We start from the raw sequence: 14,089 nt of genomic DNA, 5'->3' as shown, positions 1-14,089 counted from the left end.
CCCCCTACCTCCCCAAAAGGCTATAGGATCACTCTGAAAAGCACGATGTGCTCCAAGTGAAGGTGGCCTCTTTCTGTGATGTTTTTGCTAAAGCCCTACTTTGTCTTCTTCTATAATCAAGAGAAAGTGAATTACAGTGTTACTTTTGGGGTTTGTGGTAACTCTAAGGTATCACAGAAACTTAACCAAATGCTCTTGAGCTTTGGTTAGTGAATTTCTATTAAAAAAATCACTACATGTGTTTAGTGCAAGACATGTGCTCTCTCTCTTCTTTCTATGCTGTCTATAAAAGTTCATCCAGAGGCCAGGCGGTGGCTCACGTCTGTAATCCCAGCACTTTGGGAGGCCGAGGTGGGTGGATCACCAGAGGTCAGGAGCACGTGACCAGCCTGGCCAACATGGTCAAACCCCATCTCTACTAAAAATACAAAAATTAGCCAGGCGTGGTGGTGGACGTCTGTAATCCCAGCTACTCGGGAGGCTGAGGCAGAAGAATCGCTTGAACCTGGGAGGCGGAGATCGCAGTGAGTGGAGATGGCGTCACTGCACTCCAGCCTGGGCAACTGAGCGAGACTCCATCTCAAAAAAAAAAAAAAAATCATCTGGATACCTTATGTTTACATCAGGATCACAGGGCAGAATTTTCCAAAAAGTCCAAGTGACTTAGGACCATATTTAGAGAATAACTGCTCTACATTATATAGTAAAAGTAGCAGTTTATTGGCTGGTAGTGGGGGGCAGCACGGAGACTGAGACGGCAAGCCAGCACATCCTCCCACGGGCACATATGTGAAATCTATCCTTACTATCTTCAGAGGAGAGCTTGATATTATAAAAGAAGATGTGTAAAATCCTTTGCATTCTTTAAAAAAGAGAGTTTGTACATTTAATATATTTCTCCTTTGGAAGAAAATAATCTGCTAAGTCTGGTACAAATAAAAAAAATCCCACTGATTAGGGATTCAACTAATCTGTTTACCTGCTACCTCCCAACCTTTGTGACGAAAGGCAAAATTAACAAAATAATGTTTTTTTCCAGTCCAATCATTTTAACAGTTGTCTCTAATTCTCAATTTTCTCTTATTTCTTTGACCCTCTTAAAAATGTTTGAAGCAGAGGCCAGGCATTCGAGACCAGCCTGGCCAACATGGTGAAACTCCATCTCTACTAAAAATACAAAAATGTGGCGGGCGCCTGTAATCCCAGCTACTCGGGAGGCTGAGGCAGGAGAATTGCTTGAACCCGGGAGGCAGACGTTGCAGTGAGCCAAGATCGTGCCATCGCACTCCAGCCTAGGTGACAAAAGCAAGACTCCATCTCAAAAAAAAAAAAAAAAATGTTTGCAGCAGAAAGAAGTATACATAAATGTTATGAGAACTGCAGAGTTTATTTTTATTTTTTGAGACGGAATCTCGATCTGTCACCCAGGCTGAAGTGCAGTGGTGCAATCTCAACTAACTGCTACCTCTGCCTCCCAGGTGCAAGCAATTCTCCTGCCTCAGCCTCCTGAGTAGCTGGGATTACAGGCACGCACCACCATGCCCGGCTAATTTTTGTATTTTTTTTTGAGACGGAGTCTCGCTCTGTCACCCAGGTTGGAGTGCAATGGCGTGATCTCAGCTCACTGCAACCTCCGCCTTCCAGGTTCAAGTGATTCTCCTGCCTCAGCGTCCTGAGTAGCTGGGATTACAGGTGCACATCCCATGCCCGGCTATTTATTTATTTATTTTTGAGATGGAGTCTCCCTGTGTCGCCCAGGCTGGAGTGCAGTGGCACGATCTCGGCTCACTGCAAGCTCCGCCTCCTGGTTTCACACCATTCTCCTGCCTCAGCCTCCCAAGTAGCTGGGACTACAGGCGCCTGCCACCACACCCGGCTAATTTTTTGTATTTTTAGTAGAGACAGGGTTTCACTGTGTTAGCCAGGATGGTCTCAATCTCCTGACCTCGTGATCCACCCGCCTCGGCCTCCCAAAGTGCTGGGATTACAGGTGTGAGCCACCGCACCCGGCCACGCCCGGCTAATTTTTATATTTTTAAGAGATGGGGTTTCATCATGTTGGTCAGGCTGGTCTCGAACTCCTGACCTTGTGATCCGCCCACCTCGGCCTCCCAAAGTGCTGGGATTACAGGCATGAGCCACCACGCCCGGCTGTAATTTTTGTATTTTCAGTAGAGACAGGGTTTCACTATGTTGGTCAGGCTGGTCTCAAACTCCTGACCTCGTGATCCGCCTGCCTCGGCCTCCCAAAGTGCTGGGATTACATGCATGAGCCACCCTGCCCAGCGAGTTTATTTGATTTTTAAAATCTATCAACCATTACCAGCAGAGAAGTCAAATGTAACAAGGTCTATAGAAATGGTCTGAAGGTTAGTTTTTATTTATTTATTATTATTATTTTTTTTTTTCTTGAGACGAAGTCTCGTTCTGTCACCCAGGCTGGAGTGCAGTGGCTCGGTCTTGGCTCACCACAAACTCCGCCTCCTGGGTTCAAGCAGTTCTCCTGCCTCAGCCTCTCGAGTAGCTGGGATTACAGGTGCTGGCCACCACACCTGGCTAATTTTTATATTTTTAGTAGAGACGGGGTTTTGCCATGTTGGCCAGGCTGGTCTCAAATTCCTGACCTCAAGTGATCCACTCAACTTCGCCTCCCAAAGTGCTGGGATTACAGGCGTGAGCCACCACGCCCTGCCTGTTTTTTGTTTTGTTTTGTTTTAAGACAGAGTCTCGCTCTGTTGCCCAGGCTGTAATGCAGTGGTGCAATCTTGGCTCACTGTAACCTCCACCTCCTGGGTTCAAGTGATTCTCCTGCCTCAGCCTCCCAAGTAGCTGGCATTATAGGCGCGTGCTACAACACCTGGCTAATTTTTGTATTTTTAGTAGAGATGGGGTTTCACCATGTTGGCCAGGCTGGTCTCGAACTCCTGTTCTCAAGTGATCCACCCACCTCGTCCTCCCAAAGTGCTGGGATTAAAGGTGTAAGCCACTGCGCCTGGCCCCTGAATACTTTTTAAAGTCAATTACTGGATTAAAAATTAACCACTGTCGGCTGGTCAAGGTTGCTCACACCTGTAATCCCAGCACTTTGGGAGGCCAAGGTGGGAGGATCACAAGGTCAAGAGATCGAGACCATCCTGGCCAACATGGTGAAACCCCGTCTCTACTAAAAATACAAAAAAAAAAAAAAAATTAGCTGGGCATGGTACGTGCCTGTAGTCCCAGCTACTTGGGAGGCCTAAGCAGGAAGATCAGGAGGTGGAGGCTGCAGTGAGCCAAGATCATGCCACTGCATTCCAGCCTGGCGACAGAGGGAGACTCCGTCTCAAAAACAAACAAAAAATTAAGCACTGTTTAAAGTTTATGTCCTGTTTTATATAAAGGAAAACAAGCTAGATGGTGGCTGTCCTATGAGTGACCAATTTACTGAGCCCCCAGTACATATGGGGCAGGTACAGTTATTAGCCAACAGTGGATTCCATAGGGCCATGTGCAAAGTCTCCTTCTGGGCATCTCTGCTGGAGCCATAGAAATAGCAACATTCCATGGACATGCACAGAAAGGATACAGGGGGCGGCAAAAGGCCTCTCTTCACAGCAAGAAGGGAGGTTGCTTCTGCAAATTGCAAAAACAGAGCAACTGCCTTTAAAATAAACAAGTGATGATAAAAATAACATCTGGAGGAAAAAACATATTTCAAGATGAAAAATATAGGAGAGAGACTTTTCACAAGAAATGCTTTTATAATACAGTCTAGAAGTAACCCCAGATTTCTTCTGAGATTACTACTGTGCTCTTCTTTATTTCTGCTTAAGACAAATGAAACAAACCACTAGGAACTACCTATGAAAATATATCCTATTATTCAATAAACACTGAACTAACTGCTCTTTAATACAGGCTCTCCCAGAATTTTCTAGTAAACACCCTAGCCCTTTACAAGTTGGTGTTCAACTTGTGAAGAGAAGACCATTGTAAAATAGATTTAAGCTAGTATGGCATAATGGGGGAAAACTATAAGCAAGATTTCTAAGTTGCTTGTTGCCTCAAGTGAACAGTGGTTAGTGCAAGCTGGCATGCAGGGTAAACGGAAAGAATATTGGCCTAAAAGTCAGGAGTCTTGGGCTATAGGTCCAGCTCTGTCTTTGTGTGCTTTTAACTCTGGGCAAATCTCTTGGACTTCAATTTAATCATGTCAAATTGGACAAGATGACCTTAAAGATTCCTCTTGGCACTGAGATTCTATGTTGATGACTGAATTTTCTGACCACATAAAATACAGACCAGGAAGGGGAAATTAAAATTCTGTGGAGATAAAACCCAGCAAAAGAAAGGCTATTTGAAATTCAATCACATCTGTACTTCTGGAAAACGCTTAAATAAAGGGGAGTTTGTATATTTAATACATTTTCCCCTTTGAAGTAAGGCAATTTGCTATCTAGCACACAAAAAAAATCCCACTGATTAGAGACCCAAATGATTAGTTTTACATGTCAGCAGCATAGAATTACTCATATTAGCACACACAAACACAGAAAGGGACTAAACATAACAAGAAGCAGAGAGCAAAATGGGGAGTGTGAGTTCACATCTCAAGGTCATGTGAGGCATTCTAGAGCTATGTGCACCCACACATGTGTAACATTCAAGTAACATCAAAGACAAGATTGGGGGAACATCTGGTAAAGCACTTTCAAGCAAAGAACATACCAGGCAGCACTCAGAGAAGGATTTTTTAGGAAGTCGTGCAGGAGGAGGTGGACCCTGGTCCCACTCCCAGAATGCCATGGAGTTCTGACAGACCACAAGTTCCCCGGAAGGCTAAGAGGATGGAGAAATGCCAATGACAGGAAAGCAAAAAAGAAAAGGATAGGGAGAAAGAGACAAGCAGAACAAGCATGCATATGATAAAATCACAGCAAAAGAGAGGGAAGGGAAGAAAATACAGTAGCCGGAAAAAAAAAAAAAGCACTACACAGGTGATGCCTCAGTTCTTAATAAAATGTTTAAAATCATATATGTATGAACACAACAAAAACAAGAGATGTTTGGGATGATGTTTTCTGCTTTATTTTTACAAATTTGATTCTAGAAAACAGTTAACAAGTCTTCTGATTGCATTTCTCTTTTGATCATAAGAAACAAAACAATCAGGCTGGGCAAGGCAGCTCACACCTGTAATCCCAATACTTTGGGAGGCTGAGGCAGGAGCACTGCTTGAGCCCAGGAGTTCAAGACCTGGGCAACATAGCAAGACACTATATATATATGCAGATTTCACACACAAAAAAATCAAAACTTACTTGTTGTATAATTATGGTCTTATTTTCAAAGAGTACAAATAAAGTGTAAGGATCTTAATTTAAAAATAGTTTTAAAACACTTTCAAAAATATAAAGTAGATTTAGAGATTCAAGAAAAAAAAATGGTGCCAGCAAGCCAAGAACAAAGCATAGGCAAGTACATCACACTACTCCTTATAATTATGCTTGAAACTTAGAAATGTCTAGGCTTCTCATGCAGACAATTTTTCTCCTAAAGGAGACATAGTAACTAAAAATTTATCCTCAACTTGATCTTTACTTGATGTAATACACAGAAAGACTTGTTTTAGAGCCTTATTATAGATGTCTTGAAATTACAAAAATGGAAAAAAGGGTGTTTTCTGCTATATGTCCGTACAAAAGGATTAATACTTTAAACTATAACTAAACAGTTTTTTTTTTTTAAAGAACATTAAGAGTCTACACAATGACATCTGCTGGAAGGAATAAGCCTAGTTCATGGCGCTTGCTGTGAGGCACCCCAGGAAGGCAGACCACATACCTCCCTCAAGTCGTTGTCCAGCCCAACATGCTCAGAATGCTGGCGAAGGCGTTCTTTCCTGCGCTGTGCAGTGGCACTTCGACTTACCCAGCGACTGAAACAATCAAATTATTTAAAAATGTGTTCCTTATCTTTAAAATAGAAAGCATTAACCATTCAACACAAAAGACTGACACACACATTTTAAAATCAATTATTTAAAAAATATATAGCAGCTTTGTTAAAATATAATTAAAATACCATACTATGCACCCATTTAAAACATACAATCAAATGGTTTTTAGTATCTTTCCAGATATGTGCTGTCATCACCACAATCAGAATTTTTAAAAACTGAGGTCAAAAAGGCACAGTATCAATACACTTTAGATACTTACATACATAACAATAAGTCAAATCTTAACCGAGTTAGTCCTTGATTATATTGACATATAATACTAATGCCTTGACTTGCTCAAAGTAAATATTATGAATATTTTTTAATACAAAGGAGAATATTCTCAAAACCCATAATTTAGAATTACTTAATTCTAGCGTCCTAAAAGAATAGAAATGTATGAAGCTTCCAACCTTTTAAGGAAAGATTTCTATCAAACTTGACTAGTTGCAATGGCTTACACCTGTAATCCTAGCACTTTGGCCTGATCACTTGAGGCCAGGAGTTCGAGACCAGCCTAGGCAACATAGTGAGACTCTGTCTCTACAAAAAATTTAAAAAATTAGCCTCCTTAGCTACTTGGGAGGCTGAAGTGGGAAGATAATTTGAGCCCAGGAGTTTGGGGCCGCAGTGTGCCACGACTGCACTCCTGCATTCCAGCCTGGATGACAGTGATATCCCATCTCAAGATAAATAGAAAGATTCAAACTCATAAGAGTGAGTCCTCATCTGTAAAGTCTAAGGGTTGTACTCAAAGACCACTGTGATTCCTTTTTGCTCTAAAATTTCATGACTGTGTTTCTGAAGTGATAGCTTGTGTTTATCAGTTTTAGAAAATATTTATAATATAAACTCAGTATCAAAATATGCAGGACAAATGAGTTTAAAATAAAACCTGAGCTCTTTTCCAAGGCCTATAAAACTCTTAAAGACCTCTGCTTCCTTCTCTCTGATCTTATATCACTTCTCCCCTAATTACTAGGTTCTAGTATAGTAACCTCCATTCTGTTTCTAAATGATTGATAAAATCAGTGCTAGTTCTATAATAATCTTCTCCACTACTAAACTGCTGGTATCGAAACTGCCTTTCAGATGAGATCAGGTGCGTTCAAGGTGGTATGGCCGAAGATGTAAGTTGCCTTCCAGCTCAAATACCTTTGTTTTTGGTTAATAATGATTCAACTCATGTGCCCTAGACCCAGACCTGCCCTAGATGATATGAGGGGCTTAAAAATATATAATGTTTCCCTTATTCAAAGGTCCTTTTGTTGCCAGCCTAGCTACCTACAGGCTCCAGCTTAGTGTGTAAGACTCAACCATCCAGCGATTATCCTTAATCACTCCTTTCTCTCTATCATCTTCATTCAGTGAAGAATTTGGAACCTGGCTCGGTTTTCTTTTCTTCCCTGCTATGGGAAGTACAAAGACTATATAGATAACTTTGTCTTAAAATTCTGGGGTCGTCTAACATGCAACTTCACCTCCACTCAGCTTTAGACGCAACCAGGACATCACACTAAATCAAATGGTCATCCAGAACTCCTCTCCAAATCCAATGGTCATCCAGAACTCCTCTACCTCAGAAATCCTGAACTCCACCATCTTAGCCACTGACCCCCATCTCCCATTACATTAGCTCTTCCATGCCTTGACTCTCACTTAAGACCCCTTGTGCTTTCTCGTCTTTCTGTTATGAACATAAATTCTGCGGAAAGCCACCTAAACTACTCCCATTCTAGCACTCTCTCCTCTGTAATAATCCTCTACTTCCCTCCTTACCTGCCCACCAGAGCCCCAAACCCCGGATGAAGACTATCCCCTCACTTCCCTATTCCCATACCCACACAGACTAGTTCCCAATTTCTCTCACGACTACCCATGAATCACTTCACCTGCCTTTTATCAACTCTTCCCCATTCTCCTCAAAGACTACTGCAAACTCTTCACCCTCAGGTACCCTTGCCTCCTTCTTCCTGCCCTCTACTTAGACAATGCACACACATAAACATCCTCATCTTTCTTCTAATCTCAAAGTATAAAATATATTAGTCAAGGCTCAAAACTGTGTCTTCCACTTGCATCCTTGACCAATTCTCCCGTCTTTTCAACCCGCTCCATTAGTCACCTCCTTTGCTGTATCACCAATCTTTCTCTCAGTGGAATCTCTTCAGCTGACAAGCATGTTGGTCTCCCTTGTGGCCCTCTGTAGTCATGTTAACATCTGTTTCTTCACACCTCTGATGTAAAAATTCTTAAAATATTTAGATGTAAGACTTCTACTTATTTACGTTTGGATCTTCAGTTCATTTCAAATCATCTACTTCCCTTGAAAATGCTTTTTAAATTTTGTTTTAGTTTGTTTGTTTGAGACGGAGTCTTGTTCTGTCGCCCAGGCTGGAGTACAGTGGCACGACCTCGGCTCACTGCAACCTCCACCTCCTGGGTTCAAGTGATTCTCCTGCCTCAGTCTCCCGAATAGCTGGGATCACAGGTGCACACCACCACACCCGGCTAATTTTTGTATTTTTAGTAGAGATGGGGTTTCACCATGTTGGCCAGGCTGGTCTCGAACTCCTGACCTTCATGTGATCCGCCCACCTCGGCCTCCCAAGTAGCTGGGATTACAGGTGCAAGCCACCAATGCTCAGTTAATTTTTGTATTTTTTGTAGAGACAGCGTTTTACCATGTTGCCTAGATCAGTCTTGAACTCCTGAGCTCAATGCAATCTGCCTGTCTCAGCCTCCCAAAGTGCCGGGATTACAGGTGTGTCTGTTCCCAGCTGCCTAAAGCCCCCCCACTTTTTTTTTTGAGATGGAGTCTCAGGCTGCCACCCAGGCTGGAGTGCAGTGGCGTGATCTCACTGCAACTTCCGTCTCCCGGGTTCAAGTGATTCTCCTGCCTCAGCCTCCCAAGTAGCTGGGACTACAGGTATGTGCCACCAAACCCAGCTAATTTTAGTATTGTTTAGTAGAGACAGGGTTTCATTATGTTGGCCAGGCTGGTCTCGAACTCCTGACCTCAAGTGATCTGCCCGCCTCGGCCTCCCAAAGTGCTGGGATTACAGGCATGAGCTACCGTGCCCAGCCCTAAAAATCCTCTTGATGAAGCCACTGAAACCCCTAACTGCCAAGTCCAATGGCTATTATTTGATCCTTAGCTTACTCAAAACCTCTTCTACATTTAGTACTGCTGATCGCTCTTTCTACTTTAAAGCTCCTGCAATTTTCTTTTTTTTTTGGAGACAGAGTTTTGCTCTTGTCACCCAGGCTGGAGTGCAATGCCGCAATCTCAGCTCACGGCAACCTCTGCCTCCCAGGTTCAAGCAATTCTCCTGCCTCAGCCTTCCAAGTAGCTGGGATTACAGGCATGTGCCAACATGCCCAGCTAATTTTTGTATTTTTAGCGGAGACGGGGTTTCACCATGTTGGCCAGGCTGGTCTGGAACTCCTGAGCTCAGGTGATCCGCCCACCTCAGCCTCCCAAAGTGCTGGGATTACAGACGTGAGTCACCACGCCCGGCCCAGCTCCTGCAATTTTCAACCTCAGTGTTTCCAACGAAATAAGTTCTGTCACCTCTGAGCCTTTGTCCATGAAGTTTTCTCCCAACTTTCATTCACCTTTCAGATAGATTAGAGGCCACTGCTTCCAGAAAGTGTTCTAGGACTCTTTCAAATCTAAGTTAGCTACCCATCCTGTACGCCTCAATTATAGTATCTATCACAGAGTATTATAGTTACTTATCTCCATTTTCTATAAAATCTCCTCTAGAAGGGCCAGTATCTTGTCTGTCAGCCATCTTACTGGCAAAGTCTACTATAGCACCTGCCCCCCTCTTTTTTTTTTTGAGACGGAGTCTCACTCTGTCGTCCAGGCTGGAATGCAGTGGCACAATCTTGGCTCACTGCAAGCTCTGCCTCCCGGGTTCACGCCATTCTCCTGCCTCAGCCTCCCGAGTAGCTGGGACTACAGGCACCCGCCAGGCTAATTTTTTGTATTTTTAGTAGAGACAGGGTTTCACTGTGTTAGCCAGGATGGTCTCGATCTCCTGACCTCGTGATCCTCTCTGGCCTCGGCCTCCCAAAGTGCTGGGATTACAGGCGTGAACCACCATGCCTGGCCATCATCTGCCCCTTGTATAAATACAATTAAGTAAACAGAGATGCAGTCTAACATGTAGGTTTACAGATGTTCATCACAGCATATAGATATGTAATAACAAACTGTATTTCCTTTATTCCAAGACTCACATTTTGGCTTTTAAATGTTCCTGAAATTAGGATGCATCTTTCAGTCCCTATGCATGTTTAATATATACTTTTTCCTAAAAGCCTTTGAGTTAACTGCAGATCTTACAACCAACAGTAGAATCAAGTAAATATACTCAAAACAACCGAAATGTTCAACAGTAGAGGGTAGTGAAATCTCATGCAGTCATTAAAAAATTCAAATTTCTAATAATATGAGAATGCTCATGATACAGTAATAAAAAAGGTATAACATTCTATAAACATTTTAATTTTGTTTCAAAAACAAGATGTGTGCACTCCCGTTCTCCTGCTCCCCCAACCTTGCTATGTAAGAGCATAATATCACATTTTAACATTCCATGGTGATGGGATTCTGAGTGGTTAAAAATTAACCCCATCACTTTCTAGTATTCCAGATTTTTTCTTTTTTTGAGACGAAGTCTCACTCTGTCATCCAAGCTGGAGTGCAGTGGCTTCATTTCAGCTCACTGCAACCTCTGCCGCTCAAGTGATTCTCCTGCCTCAGCCTCCCGAGTATCTGGAATTACAGGCTCCAGCCACCGTGCCCGGCTAATTTTTGTATTTTAGTAGAGATGGGGTTCCACCATCTCGGCCAGGCTGGCCTTGAACTCCTAACCTTGTTATCCACCTGCCTTGGCCTCCCAAACTGCTGGGATTACAGGCATGAGGCACTGTGCCTGGCCAATATTCCAGATTTTTAAAGAGCAAATATTGTATCCATCTATTTTTTAAAATTTTCTCAGCTCTTACCTATCATCCTCATGAAATGTATTCATTATCCTAAGAATACTTACTCTTTTTACAATGGTATCAAGGAAGGTAGCCCCTCTCAAAATAGTTTCTTAAGAAGAGGAGTAGGTTTATGGTTTATATCAGGGAAAAATGTGCAAAGATCTAGTTACAGATTTTTGAAGTGGAATCCCTGGAAATGTCTCCAAAGCAAAAGAGCAATGTAAGACTGTAAAAAGGATACAAAAAGAATCGGGGGTGATTGAAAATTATGATCCACAAAAAACACACTAAGATTCTGAAACAGAATATAAACACAACCTGAAGATCTTTAAAGGGGAAGAATAGAATATAAATAACAAACAAAATGTACAAAGACCTGGGTGTAGATCTTTGATATGGAGGCCTTGAAAACAGCCCTGTAGCAAAAAAGGTCAGTATAACACAAAGTTTGCTCAGGGATTTTAAAAATTAGGGTTAATGGGCAAGGTAGTCCAAATAAATAGTAAAAATATGAAACAGAATATAAATACTAGCTAACGGACTTATATAATAAACGAAAAGGAAGGCACAGAAATATAAATGGCATAAAACTGTGTCCTTGGCAGGCAGAAAAGGATAAAGATTAACTTAAATATAACTAGCTCTTACTATACACTCTGTGGAACAAAATGGCCTACTTAATTTTATTTTCAAAACAGGGAAATGAGCACTGCGCTTAAGCAAATTGCTATGAAGTCCACACATTCCTGGTCTTGTTAAGTAATTAATTTATTCTTTGCATTATTAAACTTTATTTACTAAGCATAATTTTACCAATGATAATCACAATTGCTGAAATACTAAAGACTGCTTATTTTGTTCTGTCTTGTAAACAGCATATGAAGTTCTCTCAACAGTTGATCCACAGGCATGGTTATAAATCCATTTACCCTGCAATTGTTCTGAGATCTTTTCTCTTGACTATATCTAACGTAATGACTGAGGCTTCGTGTGGAAATGGGAAACCATAAAATTATATATAAGGCAAAAGCAAGAAAATAAGGCTATAAGATTTCAAAATTAAACTCCTCCCTCCTAAGCACTCTCTACTTTTCTTTCCTACTTTGTTTTTCTTCATAACTCTTATCATCTGACATGTTACTTGACATATTAGGTTCCTTTTTTTTGTTTACTTGCACTTGGAAGCAGAGATTTTTGTTGTTTTCTTCATTAATAAACTCGTGGTGACTAGGACAGTCCTCACATATAGTAGGAGTTCCATAAATATTTGCCACATGAATGAATGAACAATCTAATGCCATCAAAAGGAAAAAAAAAGCGCCGGGTGCAGTGGCTCACGCCTGTAATCCCAGCACTTTGGGAGGCCGAGGTGGGCGGATAACCTGAGGTCAGGATTTCTAGACCAGCCTAGCCAACATAGTAAAACCCTGTCTCTAATAAAAAAATAAAATTAGCCTGGCGTAGTGGCGCATGCCTGTAATCCCAGCTACTCAGGGAGGCTGAGGAAGGAGAATCGCTTGAACCTGGGAGGTGGAGGTTGCGGTGAGCTGAGATCGTACCATTGCACTCTGGCCTGGGCAACAGAGGGAGACTCCGTCTCAAAAAAAAAAAAAAAAAGGAAACAAAAACTGTTAAACTAATAGTCTATCCAGATCAAAGTGATTCGAACAATTAGGATACTTCACAAATAAAAGAAAAAATTAATAAACTGATGGCTAATCTGTTCTTATGGAAAATTCTCCTAATTATCATCCACTTCTGAAAAATAGAATATTGTATCTAGTACCATTATCTGGAAAGTTTGAACCCTCACAACCATCAGTATCTATTAGCACATTTTTTTTTTTTAAATAAAGATGAGGTCGCACTATGTTGCCTATGCTGGAGGTTATTCACAGACACAATCATTGCACGTCGTGGCTTCCAACTCCTGGCCTCAAGGAATACTTCCTCCTCAGCCTCCCAGTAGGTAGTACTGGGGAGGCCACCAGGCCTCGCATCTTAGCACATTTCTTAAGTTCAGTGTGTATAAAAGCAGGGCCACCCCTTCACTGGAGGGTGAAACCCTGCAAACTAAGGCAAGTACAATAAAAATTTCAGTCATTAGTTATTTGCTTCTGTCTTGTAAGCAGCATATTAAATGCTCTTGAACAATTTTCCTCCCCAAGACTTTGGTATAAACATGCATTTTCTACAAGAGGAGAAAATTTCATTCTGAATGTATAACTTTTCCACATTTCTAGTGAACCATCCTCTAGTACTGCCTTCATTAAAGTTGAGACAGCCTTTTAAATGAAAGGTCAATCAAACGAAGGGTTTTTTGTTTTTTTGAAAGAGGGTCTTTGCAGGGTTGACCAGGCTGGAATGCAGTGATGCGATCACATCATGGCTCACTGCAGCCTAGATCTCTCAGGTTCAAGTGATCCTCCCACCTAAGCCTCACCAGTAGCTGGGACTATAGTTGCATGCCTGACTGCCTCCCAGGCTCCAGTGATTCTCATGCCTCAGCCTCCCAAGTAGCTGGCATTATAGGCATGCACCACCACACCCAGCTAATTTTTGTATTTTTAGTAGAGACGGGGTTTCGCCACATTGGCCAGGCTGGTCTTTAACTCCTGGCCTCAAGTGATACACTTGCTTAGGCCTCCCAAAGTGCTGGGATTACAGGCGTGAGCCACCATGCCTGGCCTAATTAAAAAAAAAAAATTTGTAGGGGCTTGGCCTGGTGGCTCACACCTATAATCCCAGCACTTTGGGAGGCCAAGGAGTTCAGGTTGCTTGAGCCCAGAAGTTCAACACCAGCTTGGGCAATAAGGCAAAATCCTATCTCTATAAAAAAATACAAAAATTAGCTAGGTGTGGTGGCATGTGCCTTTAGTTCCAGCTACTTGGGAGCCTGGGGAGGTCAAGGCTATAATGAACCATGATCGGGCCACAGCACTCCAGCCTGGGCAACAGAGCAAGACCTTGTCTCAAAAAAATATATGTATTTTTTTGTAGAGACAGGGTCTTCCTATGTTCCCCAGGCTGGTCTCAAACTCCTGGGCTCAAGTGATCCTTCCTGCCTCGTACTCCTAAAGTGCTGGGATTACAGGCGTGAGCCACCGT

General features: G+C 42.2%; 1 protein-coding gene across 12 annotated transcripts in view; it reads right to left on the bottom strand.

The window, feature by feature from the left end:
* Positions 1-14,089, bottom strand: part of DENND5B (DENN domain containing 5B) — a 208,929-nt gene that overhangs the window by 45,533 nt on the left and 149,307 nt on the right. For 6 of the 12 annotated variants that reach the window (XM_016923690.4, XM_016923692.4, XM_016923691.4 and 3 more), the window contains 2 exons: positions 5,824-5,917; positions 4,708-4,818 (listed from right to left, as the gene is read on the bottom strand). In XM_016923690.4, the coding sequence (XP_016779179.3) occupies positions 4,708-4,818; positions 5,824-5,917 (205 nt within the window). The remainder of the gene's footprint in view (positions 1-4,707; positions 4,819-5,823; positions 5,918-14,089) is intronic. The other 6 variants (XM_001138331.7, XM_009425632.5, XM_063786758.1 and 3 more) reach the window with 1 other exon arrangement.

Source organism: Pan troglodytes, chromosome 10, assembly GCF_028858775.2.
Source record: "Pan troglodytes isolate AG18354 chromosome 10, NHGRI_mPanTro3-v2.0_pri, whole genome shotgun sequence".
In the NCBI taxonomy this organism is placed as follows: domain Eukaryota; kingdom Metazoa; phylum Chordata; class Mammalia; order Primates; family Hominidae; genus Pan; species Pan troglodytes.
The sequence above is the reverse complement of the archived record's forward strand: the minus strand, read 5'-3'. Positions and strand labels throughout refer to the sequence as shown.